General features: G+C 47.5%; 2 protein-coding genes across 2 annotated transcripts in view; both read right to left on the bottom strand.

Annotated features, from left to right (window-relative positions):
• Positions 1–1,234: 1,234 nt before the first annotated feature.
• On the bottom strand, positions 1,235–2,017 carry LOC144610192 (histone H2B 1/2-like). The gene has a single exon (XM_078428758.1). It carries the CDS (start codon positions 1,820–1,822, stop codon positions 1,448–1,450), a length of 375 nt encoding a protein of 124 aa, XP_078284884.1. The 5' UTR covers positions 1,823–2,017; the 3' UTR covers positions 1,235–1,447.
• A 5,103-nt stretch (positions 2,018–7,120) lies between these two features.
• The window catches only part of gpat4 (glycerol-3-phosphate acyltransferase 4), a 111,239-nt gene continuing 97,973 nt past the window's right edge, over positions 7,121–20,386 (bottom strand). The window contains exons 11-12 of the mRNA XM_078429008.1: positions 17,526–17,605; positions 7,121–15,927 (exon numbers count right to left, since the gene is read on the bottom strand). Of these exons, the coding sequence (XP_078285134.1) occupies positions 15,819–15,927; positions 17,526–17,605 (189 nt within the window). The 3' untranslated portion in view covers positions 7,121–15,818. The remainder of the gene's footprint in view (positions 15,928–17,525; positions 17,606–20,386) is intronic.

A 20,386-nucleotide genomic window follows, 5' to 3' on the forward strand; every position in this document is an offset into this window, starting at 1 on the left:
GTGCAGGAGTAGGCCATTCGAGCCAGCACCGCCATTCATTGTGATCATGGCTGATCATTCTCAATCAGTACCCCGTTCCTGCTTTCTCCCCATACCCCCTGACTCCGCTATCCTTAAGAGCTCTATCTAGCTCTGTTGAATGTATTCAGAGAATTGCCCTCCACTGCCCTCTGAGGCAGAGACTTCCACAGATTCACAACTCTCTGACTAAAAAGGTTTTTCCTCATCTCTGTTCTAAATGGCCTACCCCTTATTCTTAAACTGTGGCCCCTGGTTCTGGACTCCCCCAACATTGGGAACATGTTTCCTGCCTCTAACATGTCCAACCCCTTAATAATCTTATACGTTTTGATAAGATCTCCTCTCATCCTTCTAAATTCCAGTGTATACAAACCTAGTCACTCCAGTCTTTGAACATATGACAGTCCCGCCATTCTGGGAATTAACCTAGTAAACCTACGCTGCACGCCCTCAATAGCAAGAATATCCTTCCTCAAATTTGGAGACCAAAACTGCACAGTACTCCAGGTGCGGTCTCACTAGGGCCCTGTACAACTGCAGAAGGACCTCTTTGCTCCTATACTCAACTCCTCTTGTTATGAAGGCCAACATTCCATTGGCTTTCTTCACTGCCTGCTGTACCTGCATGCTTCCTTTCAGTGACTGATGCACTAAGACACCCAGATCACGTTGTACGTCCCCTTTTCCTAACTTGACACCATTCAAATAATAATCTGCCTTCCTATTCTTACCACCAAAGTGGATAACCTCACTTATCCACATTAAACTGCATCTGCCATGCATCCGCCCACTCACACAACCTGTCCAAGTCAGCCTGCAACCTCATAGCATCTTCCTCACAGTTCACACTGCCACCCAGCTTTGTATCATCGGCAAATTTGCTAATGGTACTTTTAATCCCATCATCCAAGTCATTGATTTAGCTCTGAGGGCTGAAGGAACCAAGGGATATGGGGAGAAAGCAGGAACGCAGTACTGATTTTGAATGTTCAGCCATGATCACATTGTGGTGGTGCTGGCTCGAAGGGCCGAACGGCACCTATTTTGTTCCTCTTATGTTTCATGTTGGGCCCCGCTCGTCCCCCGCCTGTCTGCAAGGTGCAAAGCGCCTCCAATTGACAACACGGGCTTGAGAAAAGAGGCACTAAATTTAATGAACAGTGGTTACAATAAACATTGAGTAAAAGCTGTTGTGATTAATCTGCATTCACGCAACACAACACAACCAATCACTGCATAACCGTGCTCCCAAAACCGCTGCAACACGGAGAAACATCCAACCGGGAAACTAGAGGGAATGGGCCTTGTCGGGCCGGGCCTAGCCTGTGTACAGGCCTTGCCGGGCCGGGCCTAGCCTGTGTGCGGGCCTGGCCTGGCCTGTGTACGGGCCTTGCCTGGCCTTGCCTGTGGGCGCTCGGTGGCGGCTCTACTTGGAGCTGGTGTACTTGGTGACCGCCTTGGTGCCCTCAGACACGGCGTGTTTAGCTAGCTCCCCCGGCAGCAGGAGCCGCACGGCGGTCTGGATCTCCCGGGAGCTGATGGTCGAGCGCTTGTTGTAGTGGGCCAGGCGGGAGGCCTCGCCCGCGATGCGCTCGAAGATGTCGTTGACGAAGGAGTTCATGATGCTCATGGCCTTGGAGGAGATGCCGGTGTCGGGGTGGACCTGCTTCATCACCTTGTAGATGTAGATGGAGTAACTCTCCCTCCTCACCTTCCTGCGCTTCTTGCCGCCCTTCACCGGCGTCTTGTTCATCGCCTTCTTGGCGCCCTTCTTCGGGGCGCCCTTCTTGTCGTCCGGCATGTCCGCGGCTGCGGCCGCAGGTCCAGGTCCAGGTGCAGCCTCTGCGGGGCTGGAGATGCAGGTGGAGCGGAGTCGTGGACGCTGCTGGATGGAGATACAGCGGCGGGATACACGTGGAGATGGAGCCGCAGGTGGAGCAAGACCTGGAGATGGAGCCGCAGGTGGAGATGGCGCCGCCACCGCCGCCGCCTTATAAACCCCCCGGCCCGCGGCCGCATGCTAATGAGGGATCGCAGCCCTGCGCATCGCCATTGGTCGTCTCACACACACGTCACAATGCCCTGGCGAATGGTGCAGAGCTCCTCCTCTACCCTAATCCTCTATCTCCCGCGCTATCTCCCTCCCTACTCCCCTCCCCCCCTCCATCCCTACTCTTCCCCTCCCTACTCCCCTCGCCCTCCCTACTGCCCTCTCCTGCGCGCTCTCCCTCCCTACTCTCTCCCTCCCTACCTCCCAACCTCTCCCCTCTCCCTCCCTACTCCCCCTCTCCCTCCCTAACTCTCTCCCGCGCTCTCTCCCTCCCCCTCCTCCCTTCTTTCCTTCTCCCTCTACTCCCCTCCCATGCTCTCCCTTCCTATTCCTCTCTCCCTACTCTCTCCCCCCTTTCCTCTCTCCCTCCCCCTCCTCCTTCCCTCCTTTAATTCTGAGGCTATGACCTCTAGTCCTAGACTCTCCCACTAATGGATACATCCTCTCCACTCTATCCATGCCTTTCACTATTCGGTAAGTTTCAATGAGGTCCCCCCCTCATTCTTCTAAACTCCAGCGAGTACAGTCCCAGTGCTGACAAACGCTCATCATAGGTTAACCTACTCATTCCTGGTTTCACAAAATGCTGGAGTAACTCAGCGGGTCAGGCATCATCTTTGGAGAGAAGGACTGGGTGACGTTTCAGGTCGAGACCCTTCTTCAGTCTGATGTCAGGGGGGCGTGACAAAGGAAGGATATAGGTGGAGACAGGAAGATAGAGGGAGAACTGGGAAGGGGGAGGGGAAGAGAGGGAAAGAGGAACTATCTAAAGTTAGAGAAAACGATGTTCATATCGCTGGGCTGTAGGCTGCCCAAGTGAAATATGAGGTGCTGTTCGTCCAATTTGCAGTAGGCCTCACTATGACACTAGAGGAGGCCCATGACAGAAAGGTCAGACTGGGAGTGGGAGGGGGAGTTGAAGTACTCAGCCACTGGGAGATCAGGTTGGTTAAGGTGGACTGAGCGAAGGTGTTGAGCGAAACGATCGGCTAGTCTGCATTTGGAGTCCGATATAGAGAAGTTGACATCTGGAACAGCGGATACAATAGATGTGGTTGGAGGAGGTCTGCCGCACCTGGAAAGACTGTTTGGGTCCTTGGATGGAGTCGAGGGGGGGGAGGTAAAGGGACAGGTGTTGCATCTCCTGCGGTTGCAGGGGAAAGTACCTGGGGAATGGGTGGTTTGGGTAGGAAGGGATGAGTGGATCAGGGAGTTACGAAGGGAACGGTCTCTGCGTTAAGCAGAAAGGGGAGGAGATGGGAAGATGTGGCCAGTGGTGGGGTCCCGTTGGAGGTGACGTCCACACTGGTCATCATACCACTAAATACCAGGCTATTTAGAAAGTGATAGGGCAAGCAGAATGGACATGATTCAGTTCAAGGTAAAGGAAGATTTTGAAATTCATTAGTGATCTTTGAGTATTTTACTGGTATGATGACCAATGATGAACCAATGGATGAATTTCCCAAAGGATGTGAAAAAGCAGGTGAGCTCCAGGATGTTGCACAAGCCAAGTTGAGGAGAATGATGTAGTCCAGATGGAAGATTGGCAATTCCAGAAAGCAACGCTGTGCTGAGCAGGTTGTTTTCAGGGAGAGCCAACTGACCCGTGGCAAGGGTACACCTAGGGTTGCCAACTATCCCGTATTAGCCGGGACATCCCGTATTTTGGGCTAAATTAGTGCAGCACAAACCCAGTGACAGATGTTGGGCAAACTGATCAGGTCATGCCCCATGCTACCAACTCCTCTCCCCAAGTGATTTCTTCCACCAAGGTGCTTTAGTGACTTCTACCACCAAGACAGGGACTAAATACTTGTCCATAGTCTCTGCAATTTCTTTAGTTACTACTTCCGTAAGAGACTCAGGAAATTCAGCATGTCTCCAATGACTCTTACAAACTTCTATGGATGTACCACACAAAGCAGCCTGTCAGGTTGCATCATAGCCCTTCCAAAGACGTACAGGTTTGGAGGTTAATTGGCTAGGTATAAATGTAAATTGTCCCGAGTGTGTGTAGGACAGCTGTAATTTCTACATGGTGAAACCAAAATGTATAAAAATGGCCTTTATTAAAATCTGACAATGTGCACTTTAACCGCATGTGATTTTTTTCCTATTATAAATCTCAAATTGTGGAGTACAGAGGCAAATAAATAACTAATGGGTCTCTGTCCCAAACATTATGGAGGGCACTGAAGTTGAGGCAAGTACTATGGTAGCATTTAAAAGATATTTGGACAGGTACATGGACAGGAAAGGTTGAGAGGGATATGGGCCAAAAGCAAGCAAATGGGACAGGCCTGGATAGGGAATCTTGGAGTTGGATTGGAGGGCCTGTTTCTGTGACCCTGACTAATTGTGGTAACTGCCAAGGAACCCCCCTGCTATTTACTGCATTATGAGAATTTTGTCCAAATGCCTGCTCCCCAAATCACAGCACAGATTCTGCCCATCCAGATGCACAATTTATGTGATCTTCACCACTTGGGTTTGGAGGGGAGCATCCTGGACACTACAGCTCACACTGACATGACACACTGGTCAACCTGAGGAGCACCTTCAGCAAGACTGGTCCCACCAAGATGCAGCACCGAACGCCACAGGAGATCCTTTTTCCCTGTGGCTATCAAACTGTACAACCCCTCCCCCTTCTGTAGTGGGGTAGACTGACCCCCCTCCTCCCCCTCCTTCCCCCCCAATCTTTGCACATCTCCAATCCTGGACTTACCACTCGTCACTTTAATTTCATGTTTCATGTATCTTGTTTTGTTTTTTGACAGCTGGCAGTCCAATTTCCCTCCTGGGATAAAGCTCTATCGTATTGTATCAACAATGACACGGAAAAATATGCAGCTTTTTTTTCCACTGTTTTCTTCAAACTCTAAAGTCCTTGGCTTCATCAATCGGCTGTCTGCAGGAATTAGTGACCCTTGCTCCACAACTGCATATAAGCCATAGTAATGAACCAACGGAACTACGTCGGTGAAGACTGGTGTGACTCCAGGCTGTGCCTCAGCCAGGACCTTTGTCATTCTTGCTTCAGAGTTGCACCTCATCTCCACAAGCTGCCTGCGAGAGTGAAGCTCTTTTTCAGAAGTAATAGGGAACTGTTCAACTATATTCCAGAATCAGTATAAGAAAATAACTGCAGATGCTGGTACAAATCGAAGGTATTTATTCACAAAATGCTGGAGTAACTCAGCAGGTCAGGCAGCATTTCAGGAGAGAAGGAATGGGTGATGTTTCGGGTCGAGACCCTTCTTCAGACTGATGAGTCTGAAACATGTTCCCAATGTTGGGGGAGTCCAGAACAAGGGGCCACAGTTTAAGAATAAGGGGTAGGCCATTTAGAACGGAGATGAGGAAGAACTTTTTCAGTCAGAGAGTGGTGAAGGTGTGGAATTCTCTGCCTCAGAAGGCAGTGGAGGCCAGTTCGTTGGATGCTTTCAAGAGAGAGCTGGATAGAGCTCTTAAGGATAGTGAGGGGGTATGGGGAGTGAGGGGGTATGGGGAGAGGGGGTATGGGGAGAAGGCAGGAACGGGGTACTGATTGAGAGTGATCAGCCATGATCGCATTGAATGGCGGTGCTGGTTCGAAGGGCGGAATGGCCTACTCCTGCACCTATTGTCTATTGTCTAAGAGTCTGATTCCAGAATCAAGTCGCCCAAACCTAGAGGACCAGTGTGTCATGGAGGAGGTGAGCTGTATGGTCCAAGATGCTCTGCAGTTTGAGGAGCATCCTCCCCTCCAAAGCCAAGTGGTGAAGATCACATCAATTGTGAGTCTGAAGGCTCTCGACCTGGGGCACTGCTCCATATGAGTGGAATCAAGAGATATGGGGAGAAGGCAGGCACAGGTTACTGATTGTGGATGACCAGCCATGATCACAATGAATGGCGGTGCTGGCTCAAAGGGCCAAATGGCCTCCTCCTGCACCTATTTTTGATGTTTCTATGACCTAGCACACGGAACGGATTTTAGAACTTAGGAAATGGCTCCAAATCTGGTGACTCAAAAAAGAATTTCACTGTGTTTTGCAGGTGACAATAAACCACCATTGAACCATTGAGTGCCGAGGACACTTGCATTTGTGTAGAAGCTCCAAGCCACAGCTGAGACATTCACTGAAACTGCAAGGGAGTGGGCCTTGCACTCAGCACCCACACGGTGAAGGAGGACTATCAACCTGCTCCCACTATATCCCCCAACAATGAAGGTTCACAAGACATTTGAAGACATGTACCACGTCCCATACCTGTGGAGCCAGCTCAACAGCGCAAGACATTGATGCTGAACTCCACCCACTTCTTCAATGTGCCATCACAGCTGGTGGGCGGTTGAGGAAAAGTGTTTTAATGGTTACTTGCAGACTGGCAGGTCAGATCTGGCACCAAACTGATGATGGGGTGGGCAGCATGATCCTGCCAACCTTGATGCCTCAGGTCTTGTCTACCTGCAGCAGCCGACTCACAGCACTGGAGAAATGCCACCAATGATACCTCTGCAGAGCCCACCACATTCACTGGATGGACAAACAGACCATTAGTAGTGGTCTGTGCCAGGCCTACAGCCCCAGTACTGAGGCACTTGTTACACCCACTTGGTCGTGTTGGGTGGCCACGTTTCCGCTCCCCGACATCAGGCTCTGGAAAGAGACACAACCTTCCCAGCTTTGGTGGGAGGATATTGCCAGGCAAACAAAGAAGGTGCTCCAAGGATTCACTTAACTTTCACTGCAGGGGAGCCAAGAAGCAGGGGAGCATTGGAATGGTGTTGAGATCCCTCAGGTTATGGACTGGGAGGGCAGTGTGTGTGTCAACTGGCGTACATCACCTCACACACCAGCCCCACACCACCTCACCTCACACACCAGCCCCACACACCAGCTGCACACCACCTCACACCACCAGCCGCACACCACCACCTCACCTCACACACCAGCCCCACACCTCACACCACCCTCACCTCACACACACCTCACCTCACACACCAGCCCCACACCACCTCACACACCAGCCTCACCACCTCACACCATCCCCACACCTGCCGTGCCAGCCAGCACCCTCGCTGTCCGTGCTACTCAATGACCTTCCCAGCTGGTCCCCTGGTGCAATTGCTGCCCATTCCTATAGTGTGCTTTTGAATTTTGTCACGTAAATATTCCAAGCAGAAAATGTAATTTGAAGCTGTTGAAAGACCTTTTATTTATTCCAGAAAACGAAATATTCACTAAAAAATATGGAAATCTGAACAAAAGATGTTGGACAGATGCCACATGTGGGGAGCTTTCTGCAGCTGGACAGATGTTGGATTGACCTTAGTCCATGAGCCAAAGATAGACACAAAAAGCTGGAGTGACTCAGTGGGACAGGCAGTATCTCTGGAGAGAAGGAATGGGTGACATTTTGGGTCGAGACCCTTCTTCAGACTGAGTCTGAAAAGACTCCAACTTGTAGCCAGACCTAGTAAACCTTTCCAGCAATTCTGCTAGATTTTTTAAACACTTTGTTTTCACTCTTTCCTCTGTTCCTTTCTGCCTTTCAGTTATGCATGGTGCGACTTCAAGTGTTGTGCCTAGTTCAGGTTTGGGATTCAGCCTGTGGGTTAGTGCATCAGTGTGGGACAGCTCATCCACACCACCCGCACATCAGTCTGAGCCCCGAGAGTGAGGGCAGGGGACATTGCTGACTTGTGGCTGCAGATTCACCCAGCACTGGTCAGCTCTACAACAGCTCCCATTACATACGTCGTAACCATTAAAACACTGTTACATGCTTATTCTCAAATTTCCTTTTTCCTGCCAATTCCAGAATTTCAATTGACAATGCATCACAACCGGTCAGAACTCACTGCAAGGATACATGGGGCTGGTTTCTTAAAGTAGTCAGACAGTCACAATGTGGATCTTTGAAGGATTCTGAAGACAACATTGGGGCGGCACGGTGGTGCAGCGGTAGAGTTGCTGCCTCACAGCACCAGAGACCCGGGTTCAATCCTGACCATGGGTGTTGCCTGTACGGAGTTTGTACGTTCTCCCCGTGACCTGCGGGGATTTCTCTGGGTAGGCTCTGGTTTCCTCCCACGCTCCAAAGACGTACAGGTTTGTAGGCAAACTGGCTTCGATAAAATGTAAATTGTCCCTAGTTGTGTAGGATAGTGTTATTGTGCGGGGATCGCTGGTCGGCGCGGACTCGGTGGGCCGGTGGTGCCTGTTTCCGCTCTGTATCTCTAAACTAAACTAAAAGGTCGTACCGGGTATTTATTCAAACTGCGTCACGCTGCTTTCCAGCACCAAGGTAAGACCAGCCTCAGCGACAGAGGTGAGTTGGCAAACACCTGGAGTCCGTGCACACTGGAGGCACGAGTCATCATCGAGCATCACTCCCTGATACAGCATCACAGATCCTCAATGCTCGGCCCACTACACAACTGCAGCTTCTGACCATCAGGACCCACTGCACACACTGGAAAATGCACATCATCTCTCAGATCTGGGAAGCCATCTCTCAACACAAGCAGACATCAGCAGTGAAGAAGGACACAAAGTGCTGGGGTAACAAAGTGAAAGACACAAAGTGCTGGAGTAACAAAGTGAAAGACACAAAGTACTGGGGTAACAAAGTGAAAGACACAAAGTACTGGGGTAACAAAGTGAAAGACACAAAGTACTGGGGTAACAAAGTGAAAGACACAAAGTGCTGATCAGGCAGCATCTCTGCAGAAGATGGATGGGTAATGTTTTGGGTCAGGGCCATTCTCGTGCAACACTGAAGATCATTGCCTTCTGTGTTCCGGTTCAGACATTGACCACCTAAGGGAAAGGGGGGTTTGAAAATCAAGACTCAAACCACCAACTGCTTTGGACACTTCCAGCTGTGTATGACCGACTGCAGGACTCGGAGAGTACGGGAGGAGCAACCAATGCTGACTGACAGCCGTACAAGATTACTGGAAGAAACATCCAAACGGGAGCAGGCCATCTTTAGTCAGAGGGTGGTGAATCTGTGAAATTCTAATCTGTCACAGAAGGCTTGGAGGCCAAATCAGTGGATATATTTAAGGCAGCGATAGATTCTTGATTAGTACGGGTGTCAGAGGTTATGGGGAAGGCAGGAGAATGGGGTTAGCAGGGACAGATAGATCAGCCACGATTGAATGGCGGAGAAGACTTGATGGGCCAATGGCCTAGTTCTACTATTCCTTATGACCACCACAGCCCACTCATTCTGCCACTGAGCAAGACCATGGCTGATCTCAGCACAACCTCAGTTCCACATTGGCTTTTAGCCATGGGAACCTTTCACCCATTTACCCATAAAGAATCTGGCCACTGCCTTTAAAATGTTTACACTCTGTTTCTGCTGCCCCTTGAATGAGAATCCCAAAGACTCCAAAGGAAAGAAATCTCATGTCCTTCTTAAATGGGCAACCTCTTATTTTAAACAGTGAGCTCTAGTTAGTAATTCTCCCCAAGAGGAACCATCCTCTCCCCACATCTAACCCGTGACAGACCCTCAGGGTCTGTTTCCATCAACTCTCTACAATTGTCCTAAAGTCCAGCAGACCACAACCTGTCTCACCTTTGTTCATGAGTCCAGCAAACCTCTGAACGGCTTTGATTCACTAACACCTGTTGTTAAATGGGACTGATTCCATATGTCCTCACCCAAGCCTTGATTACACGACGTTAGCTGCAAGGGGCAAGCAGCAATGTCTGTGTGCCTAACACCTGGCTCCCAGTCCATTGACTGAGCTCCACCGCAGCAAGGTGACCAGGTGGACAGAGGAAACGACTCAAAGCTGCCTTGAAAATGGCCTGTGTGAATCCCTGAGACACAATGTGGGCAATGGGGAAGGAGCAGCCCACTGGACATTGACAGCCTCAGGTCCATCGAGCAGGGGTACATGAAAGCCGAGGGGAAACAGTGACAGGAGTACACTGCCTCTCAAATGACTCTCCAGCACACCCGCCAAGCACAGCCTGCCCCATCTGGACTACACCATCCACATCAGTCACACTGGCTTGTGAAACTGGAGAAAGCAAGACATCCTCACCCCCAGACTGCCAACGTCAGCAAACGACCTGCAGTCCACTGCAATCATGCAGGAAGTTCAGCACTGAGCAACAGAAAACATTTATTGTCTACCCAACCATGCCTTGGAGACAGCATGGGACACTTCTGCTTCATAAACCATGTCCGTGAGCAGCGCACAATGGAATGTCCACAAGGATACATGCATGAAATTTGTATTACATTTTCTGGTACATAAAAAGGTCATTCAATTTCCTATCTACCGAGATATGACAGAGCTGATTAGATGTTCCAACAGTTCTCATACAGTATGGAAACAGGCCCTTCAGCCCACTAAGTCTGTGCTGATCAACAAACACACATTTACACCTAGTCCATTTTATTCTTCCCATGTTCCCACTCATCTGCACACTGGGCCAATTAACCTACAAACCTCACACCTTTACAATCTGTAGATGTGGGAAGAAACTAGACCATCTGGGAGAAATCTATAGAATTCACAGGAAGAACACGCAGACTCCACACAGATCGCATCGGAGGTCAGGATCGAAGCTGGGTCAGTGGAGGTGTGAGTCAGCAGCTCCACTAGTTGCCCCAATGTGCATTCTGTGTTTTAATAGTTGCATTTATTCAGCAACCCATTTCCCTTTTCTGTGTTCTACAGATCTCTTTGCATCTAAGCAGAGGGCATAGCTTTGCATCTAAGCAGAGGGCATAGCTTTAAGGTGAGACGGCAGAGACAGGATAGACAGTCAGAACCTTTTACTCTGGATAGAAATGTCAAAGGCTAGAGGGGTAATGTGAGAGGGGCAAAGTTGACAAGTTGAATCATTTGGCACAAACATTTACTCTGTTTTTCTCCACAGACGTTGAGTATTTACAACGTTTTCTGTTCATGCTTCAGATTTACAGCTGTGATACATCGTGCATTAGCTGAGTAATCCTGGTGACCGGGCAGCAGCTGAAGAGTGAGGCAAGGTGGTTTTTAGAATGATACCGGGGTCAGTATAAGAAAGTGGAGTTGAGGTGAAAGTCAGCCCCTATATAAAACAGTGTAGGAGGTGGGGGCCAAACAGTGTATTCCTGCCTCTATTTCTGGCGTGCTAGTGTCCCGATGCGAGGAGTTTCGATCATCCGAGGCTTCGAGCGAGGGCTTGGACATCGGATCATCGGCAGCGGTGGTTCTGAACAGCCCCGACCGCAGGTGAACAAAGAGGAAGATGCTTGAACTTTATTACCTCCCATCACAGTGAGGAATGTGGAATCTGCTGTGGTGGATGCTTATGTTAAATGTTACTTTACGTGGCTGTGTGTCTTGTTGCTTTTCACAGTATAGCTGTACCTTAATTTTACTGTACCTTAATTGATAAATGTGACAATAAATTGATCTTGAAATCTTTAAATCTAATCTGTCAATCTGCGCCTTAAAAATATCCATTGACGGCCTCCACAGCCGTCTGTGGCAATGAATTCCACAGATTTGCCACCCTCTGACCAAAGAAATTCCTCCTCATCTCATAGAAACATAGAAAATAAGTGCAGGAGGTGGCCATTCGGACCTTCGAGCCAGCACCGCCATTCATTGTGATCATGGCTGATCGTCCACAATCAATAACCCGTGCCTGCCTTCTCCCCATATCCCTTGATTCCACTAGCCCCTAGAGCTCTATCGAACTCTCTCTTAAATCCATCGAGTGATTTGGCCTCCACTGCCCTCTGTGGCAGAGAATTCCACAAATTCACAACTCTCTGGGTGAAAAAGTTCCTTCTCACCTCAGTTTTAAATGGCCTCCCCTTTATTCTAAGACTGTGGCCCCAACATTGGGAACATTTTTCCTGCATCTAGCTTGCCCAGTCCTTTTATAAGTTTCTATAAGATCCCCTCTCATCCTTCTAAACTCCAGTGAATACAAGCCTAGTCTTTTCAATCTTTTCTCATATGACAGTCCCGCCATCCCAGGGATCAGTCTCCTTTCTAAACGTACATCCTTTTATTCTGTTAAATCTGTTAACTGTTGTGATGAAAGACCATTGACTTAAAATGTTAACAATATTTCTCTCCACAGATGCTGCCTGATTTGCTGAGAATTGTGTTTCTTCTGGTGGATTCTCAGGAGGTGCAGTCTTTTAACTTTTCAATCAAATGGGCTGTTTAGAGGAAACTTCTCCAAGTTGGAACCCGAAGGTTAAAAACAACCAAGGGAGAAGCGAAAAAGGTAATTCTGAGAATGCTAGATAACACTCAAATACTGCTCAAACACTGTTGGGGTGTATGAGGACTTTGTGATGCGTGTTCTAATGGTTGCCAACATATCAAGGACTTCAGGAGTGTACAAGAGCTGTAGGAACATATACAGCCTTCTTGTCTTTTGAATATACAAACAATATATGTAGATTGTTTTAAACTCCTGGAAGGATAGCTAGCTCGGTGGTGCAAAGTTTTCTGAACTCCAAACTTTATAGAAAGCAGAGAGAACCTTTACATGAAATAATGAGAAGTCACACCAAGCTCCTCCAGCATCTTCCTGTGTCTGTTTGAACCTTTGGTTTAGATAGAAACAGGTAAAGAATTCACATATGCACAAGATGATAACAAAAAGATGCAGTTCAAAATGCAACATATTTTTCATCCAACATTACAATCTGTTCAAGTTTTTACACCAGCAAATGATTACTCCTCTTGCCTCCTCATCCCATCAACTTAACTCCAAAAACATTTAAGAATCACCCATTCCCTTTATTACAATGTTCAATTAGCAACTTGTATTTACAGTTCCATCACTCAGCATTCTCTCTCCCAATAGGCACTGGTCTTCCTTCACCCACACAGCCTCCTCAGGACATGAGCTGAACGACTCTGGACTACAGCTCCACTGTTGCCTCGGTGAAATAGTTCATTCTCATTAATGTTCCCATCAGTAGGTAGTGGAAAATGAGCAGATATTGCACTAGAATGGTGGTGCCCTGAACTAGCTCCCTTCATGAAATTATTCCACTCGGTTCAAAAGGGCTGGTAGCGCATTGTGCATGAATTCATTCACAAAGCTTGACGCGTCCACATTCCTACTGGGATCTCTCCTGGATGTGATCAGAAACTGATAATTGAACATATCATTGAAAGGCCAACTCCTCATGTGTCGGCCCACATGAAACAGGAACGGGCAATGTTTGTGTCAAACATGATTCATGGCTTTAAATTAACATGAAATAATTATGGGCGTTGAAATCTACTTTAAAATATCATCCATTTGCTTCCATGAGGAATGGATACAGTAAGAGACAAAGCATCCAAACACACTCCAGTTAAATGTCGTGGGTTCCCTCTTCCCTGATTGGTCTGAACTTAAAATTCCATGTCACACTCATTTCCCCATCCACATCATTTGTATTTTGTCAAATTCTGGATTTTTCTTTTCCTCAATAATTTTCTCCTTTCCCCTCTCAAAGACAACACCTTCTTCTAGTTCTTTTGCCCATCTTCAGTGGCCTGGTGTTTACAATCTTGGATTGGAGATAAAGCTCATTAAAACTTATCCCATTTTATCAGCTAGTTCACCAAGTCTCAACTCAACTGTAAACTGCATTGTTGCAGAAATTCAGATTCAAATGGGGGTTAAAATTATGATAGAAAAGCAAAGCAATGAGGAACCTTGGCTCCACCTAGTTGGGGATGAGCTGGCACCAGTCCAAGACAAAATGCAGGCCATCTGAACACATTGTCCTCGTTAACCACAACCCCAAGGATCTATCAGTAATATAACTGCTCATCTTTCAGCACTCATCCTAACCTCCTCCACCATTACCCACGAGCATGTGCCATCACACTACAGGTGGCACAGTAACAGCGTACATCGCCCTGGAATCCTTGTGTCCATTCAACACTCAGGTGTTGAGTGGACACACCCCTCACCCATCGTTACGGTCACACTTAACATGAATTGAAAGATACAAACACAGATGCAAGCACAGTGTGTTTGAATATTCCCCACCAGGTACCTGGTAGAAAAGCCACTGATAGACCTGCATTTGAACATGTAACCGATTTAAGAACGTATGAATTGAGAGCAGAGTAGGCCATTTGGCCCTTCAAGCCCGCTCCAACATTCCATAAGATCATGGCTGATCGGATTAATGCCTCAACTTGGTGCTCCTGCCTATGAACAGTCAGCTTTGATCCTCTTGCTCCCTACCTTGACCGCAGAAATATTCAAAGACAGGTTCCACCACCTTTTGAGGATGAAAGTTCCAAAGCCTCAAGAGAGAGGAAAACAAATCACCTCATCTTTTTCTTAAATGGGCAACCCTTTATTTTTAAATGGTGATTGCCCATTCTAGCTTCTCCCACCAGGATTTATGGTTCAGTTGAGACCAGTTTTGCCCATCCTGACTGCAGCATAACTGCTGGACATCCTTCATGTAGTGAGGGCAGACATCATCTCTCCACCACCGAAGCACAAGCCCACAAGATTTGTGGGAAGAGTGGTCAGTAGAGAACTCCAATGAACACATCCACCACTGGGCAGTACGTTATCCACATGGTATTTTGGGAGAGAAACTATGGTCAAATCTAACAGCTCAGTGCAGCATAGGTCCAAGAAGTCAAACAAAAATGCCCAAGCCTTCTTAACCAAATTTGAATGGCTGAACACTAACTCCTCCCAAGATCCCATCATGACACACGCTGACATTTGTCGAGTTTGATTCACAGACTGACTTGAAGCACTTGAAGACAAAGTGAAAGCACTGCCCTGCTAGTAATAACACGGAAGACTGGCCCAAGACTGATTCCAAAGTTTGAGTGGGAGATGGACAAAAATCGTTGCCGGGCTTGAATTGAAAATCTTTTCCTTGAGGTGAAATTTCAACGAAATCATCCAGATACTTGGGTTCACACAGTGTAAAATAGAATGACAGCATCAGCTGCTGAGGGGAAGGCATCAAGGAACAGGACTGAAGGGTGTTTGCAGGGAACTTTCTTCGTTATACTGCAGAATTTCCTTTGTCTTCTGAAGGAGCAAAGCGAGCTGAACACAAAAGCAAGTTCCCATCACACCTGTTTGCAGTCACGCCACCTGTGAGGGAGAGGCAACACTTCTCTTTCTGGTTATAATGAAAAAGGCAGGACCGCAGCATTTTGTTTTTAAAGGGTAAAAATAAGTCATGGCATGCAAGTACATATCTTAAAACAGGTGTCAAACTACAATGAGTACATGTGCATAGAGTCTCCATCAACACACCTCTTCTACCAACCGTCCAAAGGTTTAGTATTTGGGTCCCTTTCCTGTTCACATCCCTTCACCTGCCCTCCTCAACTGAAATGCCTCCAAGACCCTTGCGCGCTAAAATACAAAGCTATGGCTACCTGTCCCAACTGGTCAGAAAATGGGCTTGGCAAAGCCTGCACCAGCCACACAATCCCTTCATCCTCGGTACATCTACGTCATGTTCATTACTCTACCCCAACCCCAATCATAGACACATTGTTAATAGACATTTTCCAAGTCTGCTTGCTGATACAGACAGTCCGGGTCTCAGTGGGTTTCTTTCCACTGCATGATGATAAGATTTAAATTCCTTGATAAGACGGAAAGCAAAGTACTTGGGGAGCCTCTTGCCCGTGAGTTTAGTGTGAGCCGGACGCCCAGCCATGGACGTGCCGCTCGACATCCGGCCTGGCAGTGGATGAGTCACCCAGCTCCTCCAGGTGGCTTCACGATCGGCTGCGGTCTTTGTAGCTGCCCACGATCATCCTGCTGTACAGCTTCTGCTGCTCCTCCTTGTACGTGTCCTTCACCTTTTCCCTTTTCAAGCCGCCGTCCCTGAAATGACCGCACAACCCAGGTCAATCCCCGAACCAGCACATCATGTTAAATCCTGGTCAACTTGAGACCCGGGGAAGAACACAACGTAATGGTAGATGTAGACTGTTTACCGTGTACCAGCCTGCTCTGCGCCCATTCAAAACCATAGAGCAATCCAACACAAAACACATGGTGCTGGAGTAACTCAGCTGGTCAAGCAGCATCTCTGGACAACATGGATAGGTAACATTTTGGGTCAGGACCCATCTTGAGTGGTTGTAGTGGGGGCAGGGGGGGGTGATAAAGCTGGAAGAGAGGAGGGCACAGGACAATCCCACCAAGGATAGGTGGGGGGGGGGGGGGGGAGAGGGGGGAGAGGGTAGCAGATAGTCGGACCACCAGAAAGGGTGATGAATCTGTGGAATTCTTTGGGTAGGCCAAGTCAATGGATATTTTTAAAGTAAAGATAGATAGATTCTTGATTAGTACAGGTTGCAGGGGTTATGAGGAGGAAGCAGGTGAATGGGGTTAGGAGGGAGAGATGGATCAGCCATGATTGAATGGCGGAGTAGACTTGATGGGCCGAAGCTACCCAGAGTAATTCACCAGGCTGATATTTAAATCAGCCCATTTTCCTTTGATTTCTCAAATATATACACATTTAAATTTACAAACCATTCATAGACATCCCATAGATACCAAAAATACTGGGTCAAACCGGGTTTGTCTGCGTTCTGATTAGATTTCCTCCAGGTATGCTCTCTTTATTAAAGGGGTTGCAAGATTTTGAAATTCTTTTTCCCGGGGGGCTGTGGATTTTCAGTGACGTACAAGTCAAAATCATTAATGATCAAGACTGAATTTGATAGTTGAGATACAATGGTGCCAAGGACATGATTTTAATGCATGGCAGGTATCTGAAATCTAACTCGAGACTCACCAACGTGTTTGATTCCTCACTACCTCTGAGGTAACTAGAGCAGGGCTAAAATATAAACCAGAGCACAACGAGGCTGTAATCACCAAACCACCTCTGCACAGTGCATCTGGTCTAGAACCTGTTCAGAGATCAAGCAAATTTGGCTATTGATTGATTGAAAGACATGAATGGAAACAGCTGCTTCGGGCCATGCCATTGATCATCCACTCACACCAGATCCCTGTTATTCCACTTTCATATCCCTTCCCTCCACATTAACCTACAATGATTCTCCTACAAACCCACATATTTTGGGGATGTGGGTGGAAATCCACACGGCCACAGGTAGAATGTGCAAACTCCACACAGATGCACCCAAGGTCAGGATCATAGACGGGACTCTGATGCCGTGAGGCACCAGCTCACCTGCTGCGCCTTTGTGCTGCCCCAAATGTGTTGCAGGAGAGCAAAAGAAAACAAAAAGTACTGTATCTCTAAAGTCAAGTCTATCCATTTCCCTCTTTGATAGTATAGGAAGGAACTGCACTTTATAAACTGTTATAAAGGGGTCCGTAACAAGGAGTATTTACTGTATATATTTTGAGAAGGGACACGTTTATGACATTGTGCACATGATCGGAGGGTCTCAGCCAGTGTTAAACTCTGCAGGATAATATAACGGAAAGAATTTACTCACCACAGTAAATCTACAAGACCACCTTGTCTGGCAATCGCAGCTTTCACACGATTAGCAAACTGGACTGCAGCTTCACCTTCCTGTGCAACAAATAAATCATTTCAGTACTCAGCACGTCACAACGTTAGTCTGTGGCACAGATCACCAGGCATCAGTTAGTCTGGAAAGAATGAAGCTAATGGCACCACTGAACGAAATAAAGTCAGCTCGTCAATCACAATTCAGCTGATCAGATAACAGCTACTCTGTAAATTAGATGCAGCTAGCAACAAACACACCTGTTATTGGAGATTTTAATGCAATGAATAAGAGCTTTGAGAGATGGGGAGGTGCAGAGGAAAGGTTGCTGTAGATAGAGGTGTGTAGGTGTCAGTATATTATCCTCAGCTGTACCAAGATACAGTAAAACATTTTGATGTCACATGTTGAACTATGTAATGAGGGTGCCACAGTGGCAGTGCTGCTGCCTCAGAGCGCCAGAGACACGGGTTCCATCTTGACCTTGGGGACATTGGGGGCTGTATGCATATTCAGTTTGTATATTCTCTGTGACTGCGTGGGTTTCCTCCCACATCCCAAAGATGTGTGGATTTGTTAGTTAATTGGCCTCTGTAAATTCCCCCCTAGTGTGTAGGGAGTGGATGTGAAACTGGGATAATATAAAATTAGTGTGAACAGGTGATTAAACAGCACAGATTTCTGTTTTCCCAAACTAAAAATGTACCGAGGCCCAATTAATACCGTCTGCTGCTCCAGACAACAAATGGAACCAGGAACTGGTTTGTGGATTTGAATTGTCTGCTAATTTAGTACTGATAAATTCTGCATTGCACAGAGTACACCCTGTAGGCAGATAATCAATTCAGATTGCATTAACAAACAGAAACATCTCTTGTTCCTGAAAGGTTTGGACTAGCATTGACGTGAGATTATGTGATGCAGCATGACAGTTTGAAGACTATATCACCCATTCACACAAGGGCAAGAACAGCTAATTAAAAACTATACAGATCACCTCAAGGTGAAATGACTTTTCACCGGTTTTTCGCCTCTCCCAGGAGATCACACGGTTCTTTTGGGTGGGAAGAAGGGCGATAGTGGGAAGGGGGTTGGGGTAGGATCAGCCATGATCGTATTGAATGGCGGAGCGGGCTCGAGGGGCCGGTTGGCCTACTCCTGCTCCTACTTTCTTGTGTCTTGTGTCTTGATTGGAGAAGGGCCAATATCTAGAGTGGCCAGGATGGCTTGGCAGACAGCGCTATCATTGATTAACAAGAGGTCACTGGAGAGGTTTCAGCTACATTTTAGTTTAGTTTAGAGAACAAGCGTGGAAACAGGCCCTTCGGCCCACTGAGTCCACACTGACCACACACTAACACTACCCCACACACACTAGGGACAATTTTTACATTTATACCAAGCCAATTAACCTACAAACCTGCACGTCTTTGGAGTGTGGGAGGAAACTGAAGATCTCAGAGAAAACACACACAGGTCTCGGGGAGAACATACAAACTCCGTACAGACAGCACCCGTAGGCATGATCGAACCCGGGTCTCTGGTGCTGTAAGGCAGTAGCACTACTGCTGTGCCACCGTGCTGCCCAATGGTCATCTATTTCCATTCCCCAGGGAAAAGGAGAGAGAAATTAAAGCTAGAACCCCCTGCATGACCAGAGAGAGAGAGAGAGAGAGAGAGAGAATATGGCAAGTGCTGAATACCAGGTTGTTAGCAGAAGGGAGAAACAGGCTGATTGCTGAGGGTACAAATCACTAAACAGGCCAGATTGTTGTTAAACATTCACTGTTTTTCAGTGAATGCTCCCATTCCTTTGCTTGTCCTAGTGTAATTCAAACCCGTAACATATGGTGACTCTAGCTCCAAGTCATTGTGGCCCAGCAATAAGGGGCGGCAAAATGGTGCAGTGGTAGAGTTGCTGCATTAGAGCTCCAAAGACGGCTTCAATCCTGAGTGCGGTTGCTGTCTGCACGGAGTTTGTACGTTCTCCCTGTGACCACGTGGGTTTTCTGTGGGTGCTCCGGTTGCCTCCGTACGAAAGACGTACAGATGCAATCTCACATGTTGAATATTTCCAGCATTTTCTGTTTCTATCTTATACCTTATGTACCAACTTTATCAAGTTAAGCCCCAGGATGATATTTTCAAAACATCTAACGTAAAGCTAAAGATAGACACAAAATGCTGGAGTAATTCTGCGGGACAGGCAGCATCTCTGCTGAGAAGGAATGGGTGACGTTTCAGGTCGAGACCCTTCTTCAGACTAATTTTATCTAATCTTATCTCAGCTAATCTTGGGTAAAGCTAATACTTCCATAATCTATTGGTGAATGAATAAAATAATAGGTGAAGCCTGGGATCTGCCTGGTTATTAGTCCAGCAGCTTTCACCCACCCCAATCTTTGAACTGAAGCAATCAATGGTCTCAGATCTTCAGGCCGCTAGTCTGTGCTTGGGGACTTCAATGCCTGCCTAGGACTGGAGGATGTCTGTGACACCTTCTACCTTCGGCCGACCCGAAGACAACTCAGGCAGACAAACACAGGGATGTTGGGAACTCTCCTGCCACGGGTACCATGTAATCCCGTGCTAACTGCTCCATGGTCGTATAACCGGTGACTAAACCGTCTCCCCACCTGGGTTGCTCGGAGGAGGGGGCTGTGGGGACCCCCAGCAGGACCAAAAACAAGACCTGTCAAAAGGCAGATGAGCTCCTAACGAGCCAACGGCCATCCACACTTCAGTAGAAGTTGCCATCACTGTCGTACATAGCATTGTAAGGAACGATGATAAAGCACACACACACAACTTGTTGGTGCTATTTATTTCACAAAATGCTGGAG

The sequence above is a fragment of the Rhinoraja longicauda genome, chromosome 36, assembly GCF_053455715.1.
Source record: "Rhinoraja longicauda isolate Sanriku21f chromosome 36, sRhiLon1.1, whole genome shotgun sequence".
NCBI classification, from domain to species: Eukaryota; Metazoa; Chordata; class Chondrichthyes; order Rajiformes; family Arhynchobatidae; genus Rhinoraja; species Rhinoraja longicauda.

Coding starts and splice junctions, on each gene's coding strand:
- LOC144610192 (XM_078428758.1), bottom strand. CDS start 1,822: ATGCCGGACGACAAGAAGGGCGCCCCGAAGAAGGGCGCCAAGAAGGCG.